At 49.4% G+C, this 22,190-nt stretch overlaps 1 protein-coding gene across 1 annotated transcript in view; it reads left to right on the top strand.

Annotated features, from left to right (window-relative positions):
• The window catches only part of NUP93 (nucleoporin 93), a 451,198-nt gene that overhangs the window by 328,282 nt on the left and 100,726 nt on the right, over positions 1–22,190 (top strand). The window contains exon 14 of the mRNA XM_085639933.1: positions 21,986–22,112. Coding sequence (XP_085496059.1) covers positions 21,986–22,112 — 127 coding nt within the window. The remainder of the gene's footprint in view (positions 1–21,985; positions 22,113–22,190) is intronic.

Here is a 22,190-nt window from a genome sequence, read left to right as displayed (position 1 = left end):
CCCTTCTTGCCTCCACCTACACCCCCTTCACTTCCTAAATAGCAGATACGAGTGCCAAGTAACCCATAACAGCTATCGCTGCCATGCAAATGAATTTTATAGTGAATACATTGCATATATTTTTGTATATCCCTGCATGTGTTTAGTTCTCTGCATCACGGATACTTTTTTTTTTTTTTTTTGAAAACCTTTATTTCAAAATTCAGGACACAGCTATTCAGCCGACAGCCCGAAGGTTCGGCAGCATTACAAGTTAGATACAGTGATGTGTCCCCAATGCAGTTCAAAGAATAATGCAAAAGGTTCAATTTTAAATAAACACAGAAAAAACTAACAACAAACCCCAGCAAGGCAAGGACATTGTGAGCCCATGGCGGAGGCCCCAGGGGAGACCGGACCCCACTCGTCTACTAAGTACAAGACTGTGTACGGAGGAAGAAGGGGAACAGCAGAGGCCCAGAACAGTTACTAAAACCAAGCTGTGCTGGAAAGTAGGTCAGGGGGAAAGCTGTTCCTCGGGAGGTTCCAGGTCCGGGGCAAGACATATTCCCCCCCTGTATTGGTTCCACCGCCCCCAGATGGCATGCCACTTCCGGGGGCGACCTCTAGAGCAGTAGACCGTCTTCTCCCTAAACATGCTCCAATCCATGTTTTCCTTCCACGCGGTCAGTGTAGGGGGTCCCGAGGAGCCCCATAGCCGCGCGATATCCCTTTTTGCTACCATGTTACCCAGAGTCACCCATTGGGTCTGCGCCTCATCGAGGTCAGTGGGCCCCCAGACGTTCAGGAGGCAGCACCGCGCCTCCGGCTGTACCACAATCCCCGTCACCTCCCCCATAACTGCATGGACTCTCCTCCAGAACTCCACAATGACACCACATTCCCAAATGATGTGCAGGAAAGTGCCCACCATACCACATCCCCTTCTGCACAGGCCGTCCTCCGAGAATCCCATGCGGACCAGCCTTGGCCCCGTCACATACACCCGGTGCAGTATTTTAAGCTGCACCAGCCTCAGACGCGACGGGATCGCAACCTCCTTAGGCGAAGAAACCGCTGACTGCCAGTCCTCATTATCCAACTCAAGACCATCCCTGGTCCACTGTTCTCTCAGCCCCAATAGCAAGTCTGCCCGGACGTTTATCAACTTCTTATATATGAGCGAGATCGTGCTCTCGGGCATATGACCATCAAGGACTCGGTCCTCAAGGGGAGAGGACTCCGGCACCTTCTCACCCTCAACAAGGACTGATCGGAGGGCGTGACGCAGCTGGATATACCTGAAATACTCTGAGGGCCCTAGCTCAAACTCAGTCTGCAACTCCTCGAAAGACTTCACCCTCCCCTTATGCAGTACATCTCCCACCTTGGATATACCTATCAGATCCCACTTATCAAAGCCCTTCGTGTGCCAGAGTCTTCCCAATCTTTCCGATTCAAACAATGGGGTAGCGAGGGTTAGCCTATCCTTCCAGCCCAACGAGTCAGTCGCCATCTTCCATACGCGCACCGCCACACCTGTGGGCCCCGTGAGGGACGAGTCTAAGGACCGCGAATACAACGCCCTGTAGTAGTTGCCGCCGCGCAGCAGCCACCTATCCATGGCATACCCAGGGCTGAGGGCAGGGCCATAAAACCCATGGTTGATCGCGCTCAGCTGCGTGGCCCAATAGTACCGTCGGATGTCTGGGAGCGCGATGCCCCCATCGTACCATGGGAGCGTCAACTTTGAAATAGCTATTCGCGGCCGCCCATCCCACAGCAACGTCCTTTGGAGGCCTTCGACCTCCCGAAAGTATTTGGCCGGTACCCAGTCCAGGGTGTTCTGGAGAGCGTAGAGGAAGCGGGGAAGAGACATCATTTTAAACAGGGCCGCACGCCCAACGAGGGAGAGCGGCAGCCTCCGCCAACCTTCCACATCTCGCCTTAAGCGTGCCAAGGGGGGGAGCAGATTCCTCTCATAGCGCACAGCAGGATCCAAGGATATAAAAATCCCCAAATACACAAAACCCTGCTGGGCAACCTGTATCGAACATGTTCTAGGGATCGGTGGGACCTCGCCACTAAGAACGTACAAGTACGATTTGCCCCAATTAATCACAAGCCCCGAGTTCCTACCGAACGATGCGAGTACGTCACAGACCACTATAAGTGACTTCTTAGGTGAGGCAAGATACAGCAGGATATCATCGGCATAGAGCAAAATACGGTCCTCATGATCAGACGACCACCGAAGGCCCCGTATATCCGGGTGCCAACGTATCCACGCAGCCAACGGTTCAAGGGCGAGGGCGAACAACAGAGGCGACAGGGGGCAGCCCTGCCGGGTACCCCTACCAAGCTGAAACGGAGTAGATGCCCGTCCATTCACCACCACATTCGCTAGTGGCCCCTCGTACAGCAACCGAACCCAACTCACAAAACCGCGACCGAAACCAAACTTGGCCAGCACGGCCCATAAATATGCCCACTCCACCGTGTCAAAGGCCATCGTGGCATCAAGAGATGCCACAACAGCCGGTTCACGCAGCGTGCCCGCCCTGGCGATGACGCCATGAAGACGCCTAAGGTTCAATGCTGTATTTCGGTGCGGGATAAAGCCAGATTGATCCGGGTGGACCAAATCGCCAAGTACCCTAATCAAACGGGTAGCCAGGAGTTTGGCCAGAATTTTCGGCTCAGCGTTGAGGAGTGAAATGGGCCGATAGGAGGAGCATCTATCTCGGGGTTTACCCTCTTTATGTATGACCACGATCGACGCCAGCCGCTGGTCCAACGGAAGGATCCCATCCCCCCGCGCCTCCAAAAACATGGCGCGCAGATGAGGGGCGACCCTATCCGGGAACAGTTTGTACAGGTCGATCGGCAGTCCATTCGGTCCAGAGGCCTTACCCGAGTTCAACGCGCGAATCGCCCCCGCCACCTCGTCAACCGTGATGTCACCATCCAAATCGTCCCTATCTATGTCAGAGAGGCAGGGCAACTCGATATCTCGGAGGAGATCAGACGAGTCCTCGGGCGGCCTGTCCGACACAGAGGAATAAACCCTATGAAAATATTCCGCGAAACACTTCACAATCCCCTCAGGTTCCACGATCGCCTCTCCCCCCTCTCCAATCAACTCTGGCACCACTCTATTGACCCGTTCTTTCCTGTCTAGCCACGCCAGGAGTTTCCCTGCCTTATCCCCAACGTCATACAGGCGGCCCTGTTGTTCCCTGCTGAGGGTCTTAGCGGCGTTCGTCACCAGGTCCCTATACTCCGCCTGCTTCAGGCAAAGCTCATGCAATGAGGACTCTGTAACCTCCTCCTCCATATCCCCCTCAAGGGCCGCAATCTCCTCCTCCACCTGCCGCACCTCGCCATCCCTCCGATTCTTGGCAGCCACCACAAGGGAAAGGGCTTCCCCCCGAAGCACGTTCTTAAAAGCTTCCCACAGCGACACCGCCGAGTCCACGGTTCCCAGATTGTCCTTAAAGTAATTATCTACCTTCTTTACCAGGGCGCTGCGCATCTTGGGGTCTCGGAAATACCATGGGTTGATGGGGGCCACCCTCCATCCTCCCTCCCGACCTAGATCCAGCCGGATCCACACTGGCGAGTGATCAGAGATACCGCGTGCCATGTGCCTCGCCTCGGATATCAACGAGGCATGTGCGGCCAGAGTGAGCAGGTAGTCAATCCTGGAGAGGCTACCATGCGCCCCGGAGTGAAACATGTATTGACTCTGTGTGGGGTGCCGGAGCCTCCAGCAATCTATCAGACCAAATGTATCCAGGAAGTCTGGAAGCCATTTCTGAGCCCCCCCTGTGTCCCTGGGCGGGTATCTATCCAACAGTCCGGAACCCACAGCGTTGAAATCCCCTCCCACTACCAGCATTCCCCCCGGGAGAGTCAGCAAAGCCCTGCCCAGTTCAGCAAATGTGGAGGCCTGCAGGGCCGGCGGGACATAAACTGAAACCAAAACCAAAGTCCTTCCTTCCCACCGCCCCGCCACCGCCACAAACCTCCCCCTATCGTCAACAATGGTGGAGTCCACCTCAAAAGGCAGCGATGCTCTAACGAGGATGCCCACACCCCTGGACCCAGAAGAGAATCCAGAGTGTGCAATGAATTTATACCCCTTCCTATTCAGGGCATAGCACGTATTGCCTATGAGATGCGTCTCCTGCAGCAGGACAACGTCTGGCATTGAGCGTTTCAAAAATTGCAACACAATCCCCCTCTTGATGCGATCCCCCAAACCATTAACATTCCAGCTTATAACACTTAAGCCTCTACCCCCCATCCTCAAACGGAAAGAGGCCCACCCCACACCCGAGGCGCCACCATGGAACAGCCCTGAGGATAATCATCATGCCTTGCAGAAATAAACCCCCCAACAACGAACTCAAAATCCCAAAAACTCCCCCCACCCTGCACCCCTGCTGCAGCTTAAAAAGCCCCCCCAACTTGCAGTGTGCCTGTCGCCCTACAAAAACAAAAATCTACAAAAAGTACCCTAAGGGAGGAAAAGAGCACCCCTCGTCCTCCCGCAACCCTCCACAGTTACTGCACTCTGTTCAAATCTTCAAGTATGGTTAAATCAAGTCAGGTCGGCTTTGAGATATCAGCCCTGTCCATTCCGGCCACTGTCTCCATGCTCGGCTGTGTCGTCCCCGGTCCGTCGCCGGGGCAAAGCGTCCAGCCATTCGTCGGCCATAACAGGAGAGTCAAAAAAGAATGTCCGATCTTCATGCACCACCCGTAGTCTGGCGGGGAAAAGCATGGCATACTTCAGGTCCAGTTCCCGAAGTCTCCGCTTCACCCCCAGGAAGCTCTGCCTCTGTCTCTGCACATGCTGGGTGAAGTCCGGATAAAAATTCACCGACGCATTCTGGGAGGGGACTGGGCCCGTCACCCTCGAAGCTTGCAGGATAGCGTCCCGATCTCGAAAGTGAAAGAGCCGGGCGACAATCGGCCGCGGCGGGGCACCCGCCTTGGGCCGCCCGCCCGGCACCCTATGGGCCCTTTCCACCGCAAAAAACTTTCCAAGGCCCTTAGGCTTAAGATGATTGAGGACCAAATCTTCCACAAGCAGGTCCGTCGAAGCCTCATCCGAGGACTCCGGGACCCCGATGACGCGCACGTTATTGCGCCTGGACCGGCTCTCGAAGTCCTCCAGCCGGCGGGCGGCGAGGTCACTCTCGGCCCTCAGCTTCCGGACCTCGTTCTGCAAATCCGCGACATCATCAGCGAGGCCCGTGGTCTTGTGGTCCAGGTTCTTAACTCGTTCGTTTGTCTTGCCCAGGTCCGAGCGGATCAAATTGACATCCACCAGGATGGCATCCACCTTATGCGCCAGGGCCTCGAATTGCCTCCCCATCGAGGTCTGCATCCCGTCAAGCGCGCCCATGACATCCTGCAGGGATAGCTCCGGTGTCCCAAGCGAGTCCTCCTTCTGGGCATCCGGCGCCTGGCTCGGTCCACTCGGCGATGTCTTCAGGAGGGCGTAGCGGTCCATACTGTTGACTTGGGAATACGTTCCCCGCCTGGTGGACTTAGTCTTCAACCGATCCCCTTCTGCTTTGCCCGACATAATGGACTCCAGGCAGTCCAATGCAGTGAAGACCGCTCCCTCTCAGAGAGAGGAATAAGGAGTGAGCAGGTCCGCCTTGTGCTGCCAGAGTAGCCCGCCGAGCGTCCTTGGGGTTATAAAGCCACCCAGAGCTCTACAGTGTCCGGGCAAACAAAGGGAACGAAACCGAAAGTGAAAGAGCGAGGGCCTCCGTCCGACAGTTCACACCTCACCAGGCCGTTGTTGATCAACTAGGAGTCGGGCATCCTGCCAACTCTAGCCCCTGGCATCTCCGGGAGTTAGGCCGCAATCTTTCGCCCGTCGTAAGTCCGGTTCCCGATGGGCGATCCGACCGCGGATAGTATCAATCGCCTCCCTGACAACTCAGCAACACGGTGCCATGCATACCGTCAGGATTAGAGACAGGATAGTCGACGGAGGGCGCGAGGGTCTCGGGAGCTCTAAGCTCACGCGGCCATCTTGGTCAAGCGCTAGGCTCCTCCTCCCTCGTCTTCCGTGCCTCCTGGTCACTCCTGAGTGGCATAGACTCTGTCCCCTCTGCTTGCAGGTACCTCTCATCTTGAATTCACCTTTGGGTTTCATCGGACACTTTCGCCTTCATCGCCAACGGCATCTTTTCTGAAGTCCTCCATTGTGGTCTATGGCGGTTTCTGACGTCAATTCACACCTATGGACTCAGCTTCCCTGGTGTAGGTATCCTGGTTCCTGGGGTATCCACGGGTGGGGTGACTCTCTAACCTTCAGTCTTCCACTGGGTTTCTCAGGGTCCGCTGGGAAGCATCCTTCTTTAAAATTGCAACCGCGACTTACCCGTCGACTTCCATTGAGTATGCGGTCGTGTTCCCACACTGCACATTGCCTCCATGGGGTTCATAGATACTCACCATGGGTGGTTCCTTGGGTCCTGGTTTTTTCTCTGTTTTCTGGATCCCTTCTTGACTTAAGTCGTGGTTCGCATCCCACTATTTTAGTATATGTTTTGTTCTTCCCCTAGAGGCCACTGTGTATTCTGTTCTATTAACGTATTGTATTGACAAAGCATTGTGTGTATTGTGTATATATCTCCGGGTAGGAGATACTACATTGTGTTAGTGAGTGTTAATAATAAATACATATTTTTTATAACTACACTGTGTGGTTCTTTTTCACTTAACTCATACCATAAGATTAGGTGCGGGTAAAAAAGCTGCTTTACACTAACCCCGGGCGGAGACCTCTGTCCCGCCCGCGGAGGGTGCGGAGATTTGCCTCCTCACCGTTCCGTGGAGGAGGCAAATCTCCGCACGCTCTGGGGCGGAGTTGGCCAGCCCCCGCCTCCACCTCCCCTATATTATCAAATAAATCTACATTACGTACTAGTAAATTAAAACCAATTACCTGGCATGCGGCGCCCCCGTGCTGCCCTCCTCCTCCTCCTCCTCCTCTTCTTTGCAGTATCAGTAATCCTTGAGAAAACTGCACATGAGTGTCAGTCTCCTGAGGCAGATGATCTCAGTCCCTGTGAAGAAACTGCCCCAGAGGAACTTGGGCCTGACCATGCCGAGTTCTTGGGGGCAGGGGGCCCTTCCAGGGCATACTTGAGTTTGGAGCAGAAATCCTGCCGCTCTCTTGAGCAGCTCAGACAGCAAGCTGCTGCTGAGGAGGCAGGGACTGTCAGTGGGTTCCATAGGATCTATTGGGAAGAATGGCTCCTGTTCTCTGAATGTAGAGACCCCAAGCCTGGTGCCACCAGGAGGTTGATGATACCTCAGAAGTTCAGGGGTTTTCTTCTATCCCTGGCACATGACATTCCCCTTGCAGGACATCTTGGGCAAAGCATGACTTGGGATAGGCTTGTCCCTCATTGTCAGTGGCCCCACATGTCTGAACACACCAAGGAGTTTTGTCGCTCCTGTGTCACTTGCCAACTCAGTGGTAAGTCAGGTAGCACTATAATGCCCCCCTTAATTCCACTTCCAGTGGTTGGGGTTCCCTTTGAGACGGAATGGATAGACATTGTTGGTTCCGTAAACCATCCAACAGAATCTGGGCACAGTACATCCTAGTGGTGGTGGACCATGCCACTAGGTATACAGAGGCTTTCGCCCTTAGGACCACTCCTTCTAAGGGCTCCTGTAGTGGCCAGGGCCACTCTGAGAGTGTTTTCCAGAGTGGGTTTTGCTATGGTGGTCTTAACCAACACAGGTACAAACTTCATGTCTAGTTATATTACCACCATGTGGAAAGAGTGTTCACTAAACTACAAGTTTACCACATCCTACCATCCACAGTGCAATGGGCTTTTTGAAAGGTTCAACAAGACCCTCAAGGGTATGATCATGGGGCTCCCAGAAAAGCTCAGGCGAAAATGGCACATCTTACTACCCTGCTGTTAGACCCGGGGTCTCCAAGTAGGGACCACCGATTCAGACAAGGTAGCTTGGCGCGAGGCAGGTAGGAACGCCCGAGGCTATGTGTGAAGTAGTTGTGCAGCACACTCCCCCACTGACACACACACACAATAAGGAGACACCACTCCAGTTTCAGTTATAAGAACAAGTATCTTTATCTACTTCTTGTCAGGGTTAGGAACGTACGGTTCTCACAGTATGCAGGATAAACGGGTTCTGGTAACCCCCAGTCTAAACAGGTAACCACGCTCCTTCAGGTATGCAGTACAGGTAGCATTTCTTAGGCGACTATCCCATGTATGCAATATTCCTTAGGCAGAGATTCAATACATGCAATATTTCTTAGGCAGAGGTTCAATACATGCCACCATTCTTAAGCAATGATTCAATGCAGGTAATCCTTCTGGAGCAACTACTCACTACAGGTGGTCATGCTTAAACTTCTATGCATTACAGGTGAACATCCTCAAGCATCTATTCAGTACAGGCAGTATTCCTGGGGTAGCAGTTCAATACACTGAAGGGACCTTTACCTCCGGTTCAGGCAGGGTCAATAATAGACATGGTCCCTAGGAGCCCCTCCTGCAAATAGGGCGGAGTCACTGTGTAGCGGAAGCCCCCTCCCTATCCGTGTGCTTCCTCGTCGGAGCAGTTCCGGCCTCAGTTAGCCCACTCCGCCCTATCTGCGGGGCTGTTCCTGGGAGAAGGGACGTTGCTCCAGGCGGGCTGGCGGAGGGGCCTTCCTTCAGCAGGGGCGTTGACGGGGAAGGTTCGGGGCTCTTGCTCTTCCTGGAGCCTCCTCCCCGGTTTCCTGGTTGACGCGTTGCCCAGGAGCTAATCGCTGCGTGGCTTCCCGGGAATGTGTCCGATGACGCGGCCGGAGTCCCGGTTAGTAGGCGACCCTTGTGGGACTTTGGCGCCCAATACCCGCGCCTTCTGCGGCCGCGCCTCCTGACCTCGGCAGCGCTCCCCCCGGTCTCAGGGGCCGCGTCGGGGATCTGGGCACAGCCGTGCTCCTCTCTTCAGTGCTCTCAGGAGGTCCCTCGCGCAGCCCCAGGACCCGACCAGCAGTGGTAGGTTTGCCGTGCCCCGCGCTCCTCCTCTTCCACCTCAGGAGTCGCGGCGGTGATCTTGTGCACGGGGCGCTTCTACTTCTAGCGGCGCCTGGGCCGTGGTGGTAATCTTGTGCACGGGGCACTTCTACTTCTGGCGGCGCCTGGGCCGCGGCGGTGATCTCGGGCCCACAGCGCAACCCAGGCACAGCGCTGACAATGGATTTCAGGGAGTCAGGCACACAGCGCAATCCAGGCACAGCGCCCCTCCCCCAGGGCGCTACACGAAAACCGCGCCGCCGCGGCCTCCAGGTCAGTTACCTTGGGCAGACTTGCAGGGTCCATGCAGGAGGTTCAGTTGTCAGGCACACAGCTCGTCTCAGCCACAGCGCTGGTAATGGATTTCAGGAGTTAGTTGTAGTGGGAGGGAATATGGTAGTCCTGGGCAGGCACACTGGAGCTGGTGTCCCTGGTTCCCCTCTCACAGGGCAAGGTCAGCAGGCAGGCAGGGCAACTCATCTAACTTGGGGGCAGCAGGTCCTAGGATCAGTCAGCCTCAGTAGTGTAGCATCCCCCCTAGCTCAGCTGCCTTCACTCCAGCGAAGGGTCCCCAGGTCCAGTGGTGGAACAACTAACTTATCCGGTTCCCTCCTTTACTTTTATACCCCTAGGTCAGGTGACCCTTCAAAAAGGCAGCAAGATCTGGCGCCAACCTGGGGGGTTGGAAGGTTCTAGAGGAATCTGGGGGTTCTGTGGTGTCTGTCTATGGTGACAAGAGGCGGGACGGTCAAGGTTACAGTAGCATTAAGTCCCAGCCTTATCCCAACTACTAGTACGCAGATAGGACAGTGGCCGCACCGCAGTAGCAGGGGCCTGTGGCATCCATGTTGTTAGGAGAGAGCACCTGCACCTCAGCACTTTTGAACAGCGGTAAGGCGCACAGAGTCCTATGTACTGCCTAAAGCTTTTGTTGACAAGGCTGACATGAGCTTGTTCATGGCCAATGATTAGGACAGGAGGAAAAGAGTGATCTCCTCTCTCAGGACCCTGTAGATGGGTCAGCTGATGGAGTAGCCTTGGCAGGCACCTCACTGACCAGCAGCAAGCTAATGGCAGGAAAGTCCTGAATCAGTTTGCCAACATGTTTTCTCTGACTCCCATTCAAACCACCTAGTGTACCCTTGAATTGGACACAGGTGACAGTCTGCCTGTAAGGAATAAAATCTACAGATAGCCTGAAAATGTCAGAGACTGCATCAGGACTGAGGTCCAGAAGATGCTGGAGTTGACGGTCATTGAGCCTTCAGATAACCCTTGGGCTAGCCCAGTTGTCCTGGTATCAAAACCTCACACCAAAGATGGTAAGAGAGCTGAGGTTTTGTGTGGATTACAGGGGCCTCTGTGCAGTCACTAGGATGCCCATCCAATTCCAAGGGCAGATTAGCTTATTGATACTTTGGCCTCAGGCAGCCAAGTATCTGAGTACATTTGACCTGACTGCTGGCTACTGGCAAATCAGAATCTGAGAATGCCAAGCCAAATAAGGAATTGTAAACCCCTGGTGGGCATTACCAATTTATTGTAATGCCTTTTGGTCTGAAAAATGCACCTGCAACATTTCAACGGCTGCTGAACAAAGTCCTAGCAGGTCTAGAGACCTATAGTGCAGCCTATCTAGATGATAGTGCTGTCTTTAGTTCTACCTGGGAGGATCACCTGGTCCACCTCAGACATGTTCTAGAGGCCCTGCAAAAGGCAGGTCTCAGTATCAAGGCCACAAAGTGCCAGACATGGCAGAGTAAGGTTGTATACTAGGGTCACCTGGTAGGTGCAGGCCAAGTTCAGCCATTAAAGAGCAAAATTCAGACCATCAAGGACTGGATTGCTCCAACTACCCAGACTCCGGTCAGAGCTTGCTTGGGCATAACTGGGGAATATAGGAGTTGTGTTAAGGGATATGGTTCCATTGTAACTCCCCTTAATGATCTTGCCTCCAAGAAAATGCCTAAGAAAATTCAGTGAACAGTTAGCTGCCAAAAGGCATTTGATGACCTGAAGCAGGGCATGTGCACTGCTCCTGTTCTGCAATTCCGACGATGTGCCACAGGGACAAGGGGACGTGAGTTCAGAAGACCCCTTCCCTCTCAACATCGTCACTAAAAAAATCGAAGACTTCGGCATCACCTCTGCCTTCAGCCCAAGGTCGGCACAGAGAAGAGGCTTCTAACGCTCCGCCTTCCGGCTCGGCACCAAAACCCTCAGACAAGCCTTCCGGCTCGGGACCAAGTCGACCAACACCCACTTCCGAGCCCAAACCTTCAAGCTCTAAGCACAAAATGGGCCCTGAGCTTAAACCTTCGACACCGAAACCAAAGAAACATTCCTCGGAGCCGAAATCTTCAGCGCCAAAAGTACATTCCAGCTCCGCACTGCCAGTACCGCTGCCGAATCCAAGCATGGACTTTGTACCAGCTAAATCGGGTCCGAAACAGAAAAGACTCTGTATTAATCCTGATAATGGGCATATTCATGCCAAATCGCCATCCAAACACATGCTTCTGGATGACGACAACTCTTATAAAATTCCATTGAAGAGGAAAGATGTGGGTACTAGTCCTTTCCACAAACTACCATCTCCTCCTCCCTCTCCACCACAACTTGATCCTTTACACATTACACCTAGTCAGTCTCCTCTACCTCACCCTGATACAGGTGATACTGATGATGATGATGATGATGATGATGATGATGATGATTATGACACAAAGTCACTAGTAGATCCTTGAACGGATTATACCATTGATCCTCCGCAGGATACAGACCAAGATCTTTACCCTGCCAAACCATCTCCACCTGATGACAATCTGTCCTATCAGGAGCTCATTGCTAGAGCTGCACAGTACCATGGGGTGGAGCTCCATAAAGAGTCCTTAGAGGAGGATTTTCTCTTTGAAACTCTAGGAACACATAAGTCTAGTCAGACACTGCCTATGCTTAAGAGTATGTTAAGGCACACAGACATCTTTAAAGATCCTGCACGTGCTAGGATCCTCACTCCTAGAGTAGATAAGAAATACAAACCTTCCCCAACAGACCCTATTTTTATTAAGGGTCAGTTACCACTTGACTCTGTAGTAGTATCCAATGCTCAAAAGCGAGCTAATTCTCAAGCGTCTGGGGCTGCTCCTCCCCCAGATAAAGAGTCAAAACTGATCGATGGTTCTGGCAAACGTGTAGCTGCGTAAGTAGCTAATCATTGGCGTATTGCTAACACCCAAGGTCTCCTAGCAAGATATGGCTGGTGCACTGGGATGAAATAGAACAACTACTACAGTTTCTCCCAGATGAGCATAAGGCCAAAGCACAAGATTTAGTTCAAGAAGTTAAACCAATTTCCAACACTTCCATTAGATGCGCTCTAGATGCATCCGATCCTGCTGCTAGAGGGGTAATACTAGCATCCGTCTCCGGAGACATGCCTGGTTACGTATTTCAGGGTTTAAACCTGAAGTCGAGCAATCCTTTTTCAATATACCCTTCGACAAGAAACATCTTTTTGACCCTGAAGTTGATAAAGCACTCGAAAAAATGAAAAAAGACACTGACGTAGCAAAATCCATGGGAGTCTCCCTCTAGCAGAGGTTCCTTTCGGTGCTCCTTTTACAGGGGAGGGTCCAAATCCACAGGGCCAGGCAAAAATACTTCCTCTTCCAAAAATAATTCCCAATCATCTTTTACAAGAGGATTTTTCAGAGGAGGCTACAGGGGAAATAGTCCCAGGGGCTGAGGTAAAAACACCACAACCCACAATTCCCCTTCCCCAAATAAGCAGTGACTTCCCCACACTTCCCTCCGACTATTCCACACCTGTCGGAGGAAGACTTGAAGACTTTCTTCCCATTTGGAAATCAATAAGAACCGACAAATGGGTGATTGGAATTATCCAACATGGTTATTGCCTGTAGCTTACCAACGACCCTCCAAACATTCCACCTCAATATCACAAATTGTAAACAGACCACCAGCACTTACTTCAACAAGAAGTGCAATCTCCATTACCAAGAGGGGCTATAGAACTAGTCCCACTTCAGTACCAAGGGTCAGGGGTTTATTCCCTTTACTTTCCAATTCCCAAAAAGGACGGCTCATTAAGACCTTTACTAGATCTCAGAGAGTTAAACCAATACATACGGTCAGAGCACTTTCACATGGTGACTTTTCAACTGGTACTTCCTCTTTTACAGCAAGGGGACTTTGTCTACTCTGGATCTAAAAGACGCCTACTTTCACATTCCAATTCATCCAGCTCATCGCAAATACCTCAGATTTGTGATAGCAGGCAAACCTTACCAGTTCAAGGTACTTCCATTTGGTGTCACCATGGCCCCCAGAGTTTTCACCAAATGTCTCGTAGTAGTAGCCGCTCATCGCAGAAGATATTGTATCCATGTCTTCCCTTACCTAGATGACTTGCTTATCAAAGCTGGCACTTGCCAGAACTGTATACTACACACTCCGGCAACAGTACACCTACTTCATCAGTTAGGTTGCACAATCTATGCACCAAAATCTCATCTGTGCCTTGTGCAAGTGCAATCTTATCTAGGAGCTTCCCTCAACACTCTTAAAGCTTTAGCCTCTCCCAATGTAGCCAGGATTCACAATGTTCAGGCCACAAAACTACAATTTCAACCCAATGAAACATTACCAGCCAGAGTTTTTATTGCAACTCCTGGGAATGATGGCATCCTGCATTGCAATCGTACCTCATGCAAGGCTTCACATGCGTGCTCTGCAGGAATGTCTAGCGCATTAGTTGAATCAGTCACAGGGTCAATTAACCGATCTAGTGTTGGTAGACGGCCGCACCCATTGCTCTCTGCAGTGGTGTAACACTCAAAACTTATCAAAAGGGCGGCCCTTCAAAGACCCAATTCCACAGACTGTACTGACGGCAGACGCATCTTTAACTGCTTGGGGTGTTCAAATCCAATATCACACACAGACAACATGATAGCGATGTATTATCTGCAGAAACAGGGAGGGACCCACACTCTCCAGCTGTCGCGCCTGTCACAAAGCATTTGGAATTAGGCAATTCATCACAAAATTTCTCTCCTAGCTGAACACCTTCCAGGGGTAGACAATCCAATTGCCGACCTGCTCAGCAGGCACAAGCAGCAAGTTCACGAGTGGGAGCTTCATCCCCAAGTTATACTTCCCTACTTTCAACAATGGGGATTTTCCACAGATAGATCTGTTTGCTGCAGTACACTACGCAAAATGCCCAAACTTCGCATCCAGGTTCCCACAACATCTATCCAAAGGCAATGGATGAATTGGTAAGGGATATTTGCCTATGCTTTTCCGCCTCCCAATAATTCCGTTACTAGTTAGGAAGCTCAAGCAAATATTCCTCACATTGATCTTAGTAGCCCCCATATGGACTTGTCAACCTTGGTTCACCACCCTGTTAGAACTATCAGTGGTGCCACATCAAAAGCTACATCTCACACCCAGTCTCCTCAATCAGAGCCATGGAGAAATCAGACATCCAAATCCCAAAGAACTCAACCTAGCGATTTGGCTCCTGAAGTCATGGAGTTTGGTTATTCGCAACTATCACCAGACTGTATGAATATTCTCAAAGAGGCTAGAAAGCCCACTACTAGGGCATGTTATGCAGCAAAATTGAAACAGTTTGTTATCTATTGTAACAACATCATCATCAATCCACTTGATGCTTCTGTACAGAACATCATTTTTTACCTGTTGCATTTACAGCAATCTGGATTCGCTCACACATCCATTCGTTTACACCTAGCAGCAGTATCCGCATACTTGCAAAATAGACCACACTTATCTCTAATCAGAGTACCAGTGATCAAAGCCTTCATGGAAGGATTAAAAAGGGTGATTTCACCAAGAGTTCCCCCTGCACCAGAGTGGAACTTAAACATAGTCCTTACAAGGCTAATGGGTCCACCTTTTGAACCAATGAAACAAATGTCAGTTACAATTCCTCCCATGGAAGGTTGCTTTCCTCATAGCAATAACCTCACTAAGGAGAGTTGGTGAACTTCAGGCTTTAACTATACAAGAGCCTTTCTTTCAACTTCACAAAGATAGGGTGGTTCTTCGAACCAATCCTAAATTTCTCCGTAAAGTAGTTTCTGCTTTTCATATCAATCAATCAGTTGAGATACCCGTCTTCTTTCCTCAACCTGATTCTGTAGCAGAGCGAGCTCTACACACACTTGATGTTAGACGAGGTATATTATATTATGTAGAAAGAACTAAAGAATTTCGAAAAACAAAGCAACTATTTATTGCTTTTTCTTCACCACACAAAGGCAATCCCATATCTAAGTCCGGTATTGCAAGATGGAATGTAAAATGTATCCATACATGTTATGCCAAAGCAAAAAGAACTTTGATAATACCACCTAGCGCACCTTCCACTCGCAAAATAGGGGCTACTATGGCCTTCTTGGGGAATATTCCCCTAGCCGACATCTTTAAGGCAGCAACAAGGTCTGCACCACACAAATTCACCAAACACTATTGTGTAGATGTGTTTGCGAGACAACAAGCAATAGCAGGCCAAGCAATTCTTAAAACACTGTTTTAAAGAATTACAACCACTACAGGTTAGCCACCGCTTTGGGACTATACTGCTATATAGTCTATACAAATCATGTGATCTACAGCTCACATGCCTCGAACAGAAAATATTAATTACCCAGTAAGCATCTGTTCTTGCCATGTAGAGCTGTAGATTCACATGCGCCCACCCGCCTCCCCGGTCTCCTGTGGTTCTTTTAGTTCTCAATTTACATTCATATGCATGGACATCTCTATTCTACACTCATTAAGTCCATTCTCACCCTCTGCGGGTAAACAATCTAACAATGGAGTCGATGCCCATGCGCACTATCACCAAAAGGAGGAGTCACCTTACCTCGTGACTGGAAAGACTTCTTCGAAGAAAAACAACTAGTAAACACTAGATGGCAGGAGTATGCAAAGCATGTGAATCTACAGCTCTACATGCCAAGAACAGATGCTTACTGGGCAATTAACATTTTCCTTGTCCAGCCAGATGCTTCTGAGATCGGGGTAGAAGCTGTGTTATCACAACTTAATGCAGAGGGCTGGGCAGGACCGACCAGTAGATTTAATAAGCAGAAGGTTGACTCCCAGGTAGAAACGTTGGTCAGCTATTGAGAGGGAGGCCTTTGCTGTGGTCTAGTCCTTGAAGAAGTTGAGGCTATACCTGTTGGCACTCACTTCATTGTTCCGACAGACCATAAGCCCCTCTTATGGATTAAACAGATGAAGGGTGAAAATCCCAAACTTTTTAGGTGTTCCATTTCCCTACAGGGGATGGGCTATTCAATGGGACATAGGACTGGGAGTAACCATGCCAATGCAGATGGACTCTCCAGATATTTCCACTTAGAAGATATGAAGACTCAACTGGGTAAGGTTAGTCTCATCTCCTTTCATTTAGGTGGGGGGGTTGTTAGAAAGGAGGATCTGCTTTCACCCTCACTTTTTGCTGGTGTCAATCTGTTTTTCTGACGAGTCTGACTGGGATCCTGCTAATCAGGACCCCAGTCACAGTGCTCTCTCCCTAAATTAGACTATGGTAAGTACTTTGGTACATTCCTAATTAGCTACTGGTGTACCCTTCTAAGTCCCTAGTATATGGTACCCCGGGCATAGGTACACCATGGCTCTCCCATGAGCTGCAGCATTTATCATGTCACCCATGAGAGACCACTAAAACTGTGACTACAGACCTGCCATTGCAGCCTGTGTGAGCTGGTGCTAGCACCATTCACCACATATGTTTCCTTAAATCTGAGGTGACTGCACTTAAAACCTATTAGTCACCCCTAAGGTAGGCCTTTCAGTCCGGAAGGCAGGGTGCTTGGTTATAAGTGTGAGGGTGTCCTGCATGAGCAGGACACCCCTAAAAAACCCCAGAGTCGATTCTCCGACTTTGTAACTGCGGTCAGCCATTTAATAAATGTAGTGGACATCAAGTCAATTACAAGATGTCTAACTATATATTGGCTGCACCAAAACTGGTCATGTTTGGTATCAAACATGTTGGAATTCTACCCCGACACTGATTACATTGTTGGATTTAGAATGCCATGTACTGAGGCCATTGTATTCCCGGTACCAGCCTTCCGGGGTCTAACAGAAAGCTAGTGCTTCTGCTGACCACAGACACGATTCTGCTCCCCTGCTGCTGAGCTGACCTCGAGCAGCGGAAGGTAGAACAATAGGTTTCCTGTCACAACGAGGTGTAACCATCTCCCAGACAGGATTTAGTGTACTGGGCTGGGGTGGGGGTGCTTGCCAGCACCACCAGACTGCTTTGAAAGGCACATTTGATGCTGTCCTCGCATACTCCAATTGGAACCAGTTCATGGAGCCATTGGATCCCACTCTGGCGTGAAACTGGACAATGGACATGGGAGTATCCTCCCCTCCGTCCAGCCCCTCCCTTAATCGTCCCAACCCTTTCCCTAGGGTACTTAAGGGCTTACCTGTAGGTGGCTCTTCAGATTCGTCGTGGGACAAGATTGAAATTCAAAACCACTTCAACTTCAAACATCTGGGCACCTTGTACTTCGCATGGAACCAAGACTGCATCAAGTAAGACTCCTGCTGCTCCTGGTCTCTTCGTCCTGCCAGTCTTCTGCATTGCCTGTGCTTAATCCAGGTTCTTCTCCAGGCCTGTAGGCATAGAAGACACCAGAAGTAATCTCCCTTGGAGTGAAGGAGTCACTCCCCTTCATCTGCAGGCACCACAATGAAGCTGACCGGTCTGCTGCTCCTGAGGTTCCACGGACTCCGTTAGGCTCAGCAATACTGGTGGTGTATCTCGAGGCCTGCACTGTCTTCTCAGCAAGTTTGAGGCCAGTATCCCTCGTCGGAACAGCTGGAACCAAACCCCTGTGCACTGCGTTGACTTGCCGTTGCCAAGGCTTGTTGACGCAGTCCTCCAGAGATCTTTGGGCTACAAGAAGTTCTACCCTCCAGCATCTCTGCCTGCAAAGATCTTTGTCCTTGCCGCATCCTCTGCACCGTGGGCCTGCCTCTTTGGTGATCTGCTCATGGTCTTCTTGAGGGTCTTCTTTGACTTCTGTGGGCTCCCCTGCTTGCTCAGGGCCTGCTCTGACTCTCCTGCCTGTGGTGAGTCCCCTGGAATATACTGGTCCTGACTCTGCACCTTCTTCGTTTATCTCATCTGTTGCTGCTGCCAAGGCTTATTTGTGCTCCCGCCAGACACCGATCCCCTAGTTCTCGACTTCTGACGTGGGACAGCTTGTGAACGGCTTCTGGTCCTCCATAGAAACACCTGGTCCTCACAGATACAACGACAAGGTCACCGTCAACTCTCTTGCATCTTCCGTCATCAGTGATCTTTGGTCTTCCGTGCCTCCTGGTCACTCCCGAGTGGCATAGACTCTGCCCCCTCTGCTTGCAGGTACTTCTCTTCAAGAATCCATCCTTGGGTGTCACCGGACTCTTTCACCTTCTTTGCTAGCGGCATCTTCACTGAAGTCCTCCATTGCGGTCTACGGCGGTTTCCGGCGTAACTTTGCACAGACTTCCCTGGTGAAGCTATCCTGGTTCCTGGAGTATCCACAGGTGGGGTGACTCTCCACCCTTCTGTCTTCCAGGGGGTTTCTTCAGGGCCCTCTGTGTAGGCTCCGTCTTATTCAAAACTGCAACTGCGACTTCCCTATTGACTAGCATTGAGTACACAGCTGTGTTTCCACTGTGCACGCAGCCTCTGTGGGGTTCCTGGGTACTTACCTTGGGTGGTTCCTTGGGTCCCCAGCTCTTCTGAGTCTTCTGGTCCAAGTCTCAACTTTGATCGCAGTTCCCATATCACTTCTTTTATATGATTTGGTCTCCCCCCGGGATACCACTGTGTTCGTGCTTACTTACCTGTTTCCATTTGAAATATTGTGTGTATTGTGTTGATATATCCGGGTAAGAGATATAACAATGTGTTAGTGAGTGTGTATTATAAATATCCCTATTTTTATAACTACACTGTGTGGTTCTTTTTCGTTTACCCTACACTACATGATTAGTTCTGGTAAAACAAGCTGCCTAACAATCATCCTGGACTAAGCCTGAAGGCTGCTCTCCACAGCTTCCACATAGAGAGCTTTCTATGGTTGTATGATACCACCAAAATCACCATAAGGGTTGTCTGGATTAGTGCAAGGTGCTTCATTTAAATAAGTGTGCACCATATACTAAGCCATCCTCCTACAATGAGTACAAATCCTCAGCTTCTTCAAACACCAGATAGTCCAAATGCATGATTCAATTTAGACTTTACAGAAGTATTCCTTACTCTCCATCCTCCCCCATGTATATCTCCGTGTACAATGCTCCTTCACATTAACGGAAGGAAATTTCTGAAGCTTTTAATTTGATCACCATAACGAGAGACTCTAAGGGCCTCATGTAGGTAGCTAAATACCGGTCAGTAACGGCCGAAATTCGGTAAATATCCCGTTACCGACCGGTATTTAGCTATTTGAGATGTAGGAGGCATAATTTCAGGATTCGGTAAATTACCGAATCGGTAAAATACCGATTCGGTAAATACCGAATCCTGAAATCATATGTAGGGAGCACTCTAAAGAGTGAAAATCAGTATTAAGAATTTGTTATTTACCACCAAATACAGGTTGGTGATAAATAACGAATACCTTGCAAAAAGTAATATTTTGCAGATTTAAGAGTGCCATGTGGCAGACATACATGCCCTTAGGGCATGTATGTGCACACATGCAAGATTCAGGGGTGCAACAGGGTGTCAATGTGACACCCTGCCACCCTTGAATATGCTCCCCCCATTACCGAATCGGTATTTACCGAATCGGTAATGAGGCATACCTTCCCATTGATTCCTATGGGCCTCCAGGCCCATAGGAATCAATGGGAAGGTATGCCTCATTACCGAATCGGTAAATACCGAATCATAATTACCAAATTTTTCCGATTCGGTAAAATTTACCGAATTATTACCTACATCACATTTACCGATTCATAAATACCGAATCGGTAAAATTCGGTATTTATGAATCGGTAAATGTGATGCTACCTACATATGGCCCCTAAGTCTCTGGTAGAACTTTGCTCTTCACCATGCCTCAAAACTATGTTCCCCAATCACAGCAGAAACAACTAATGAGATTATTGCCTCCCTTTTCTCTCATACACCACTCTTCAACCCTCCTTTAACTGAAAAAAATAAATACTATTCGGACCCAAACAAACTGGCTAATGGCCCAATCAGTGCCATATTTCCCTTTAGTCAGTAGAATCCTGGATAGGGAGGTAAGGAGACAGCTTCAGCATTATGTGAAACTTAACCAGCTTCACAACCAGCAGTCAGGATTCTGTCCCTCAAAAGGGATAGGCACTGCCTTGGCAAACATGAGAAGGCGTTTTGCGATCATTAGACATGGAAAATAAAAGAATAAAACTACCAAAGTAAACATTTCCTTGTCCACCACCCATGGTGCTGTAGACAACACAATCCTCTTGGAATAACAGCAGCCAGGCATATCCAGTCTTTTGCTATGATGTGTCCATTCCTTTCTTTTCCTATCACTAGGGAAAAGCTTAGATTGGATGATTACTGCCCTAAATCAGCAGGTGTCCAAAACATGTATATGAAATCTGCATCAATCTCCCTACATCTAGAGGACTGAGCTGCTGCACTAGTGTAATAGGCGTTCATCTTCTGAGTTGAATAGATGCTCCAGTTAGGAAATACAAGTTCATCAGCTTGAACCCACTCCCTGGGTGTCTCAAAGCATTCTAACTATTCATCATCTGCAAAAGGTTGACACCCTCCTTTTCTTCAAATTGTCTAACATGCATTTGTAATAAATGCACAATACAATTTCTCATATCCTTTATACCATTGCCCAGCCTACAGACTGTCTGCAGCCCCCTTTAAGTGATTTGGAACTTCCTGATCTCCATATTTTATGCATTACTATTTTAGGGAGTCCTACATCAAAAACTGGACAGAAGGAACATCCCAGTCTCATCTTAGCTGTTGGTAGACAATAGTGTTAAAGGCTGCTGAGGTTAAAGCAAAATAAACATGGCTGACCACCAGTCACAATGCACAGAGTATTGTCAGTTGCCTCAGGAGTAAGGTGTCTCTGTCCTGCATGCTCAATAATACAAGAACTAATAGGACCCTAAAGTGTTATTTGAATGCAGGCAGTCTATTTTAGTAGCACTCATTGGTCCATTGGTTAATCAAAATTAGAAGCCAGTTGTAGGCCAATCATTGACCAAAGTCAGACCTAAAGAGCGAGGCAAACAAACGTGCAGTAGTTGAAATCAATATAGACATTTGAAGAGATAAGGCTATGGCTTTATCACTCATTTCTAAGCTCTGTGACAGAGGTTTTAGTAGAGAATTTTAATATTTTGAGCAGGTGTGGATATCACTGCCTAAGAGGCAATGTGTTTAGAGACAAACCCTTATGCACCCTTCCTTTCCTCTGTTCATCCTAACTTCAAGAATAAAAAGGCATTGCACTCACTCTGCATTATGTTTGTTGCCCCTAATATGTGGCACCGTTCATGCATATTGTAACTATATGTACCTTAATGTCCATGTGTAAAGAGATGCATGAGTTACTAGAGTCAGTGTGTGACCGAGACAAGCACTGCCTTAATTGCTTTGTGTGTTGCATTTCAGAAGAGACTGCACGAACAGCATTTGGACTTTATGCAAGCAGATGTGGGTTTGGCATTCTACTTCTTACAAAAATAAGGACAATTGAAAGGATCTTGTCTGCTACAAATTGTTTTGCTATTTTGCAATCCATGTAATGGTCTTACTCGTACATAAACTAGTTTGTATGTATTTTCTTTTATTTTATGTATGTTAGTAAGTCAAGAAGCTGGAGACCCCCCTTACATGCGACGCCTGAATTTCATTCGATTGCTTATGCTCTATACCCGCAAATTTGAGTCAACAGATCCAAGAGAAGCTCTCCAATACTTTTATTTTCTCAGGTAGGTCTTGAGAAGGATTTGTCCTAAATTACACGCTTTTATTTTGTTACCTTAATGGTAAATTTTCAAGGATGTTTG

Source organism: Triturus cristatus, chromosome 12 (assembly GCF_964204655.1).
Source record: "Triturus cristatus chromosome 12, aTriCri1.1, whole genome shotgun sequence".
Taxonomy (NCBI): domain Eukaryota; kingdom Metazoa; phylum Chordata; class Amphibia; order Caudata; family Salamandridae; genus Triturus; species Triturus cristatus.
The sequence above is the reverse complement of the archived record's forward strand: the minus strand, read 5'-3'. Positions and strand labels throughout refer to the sequence as shown.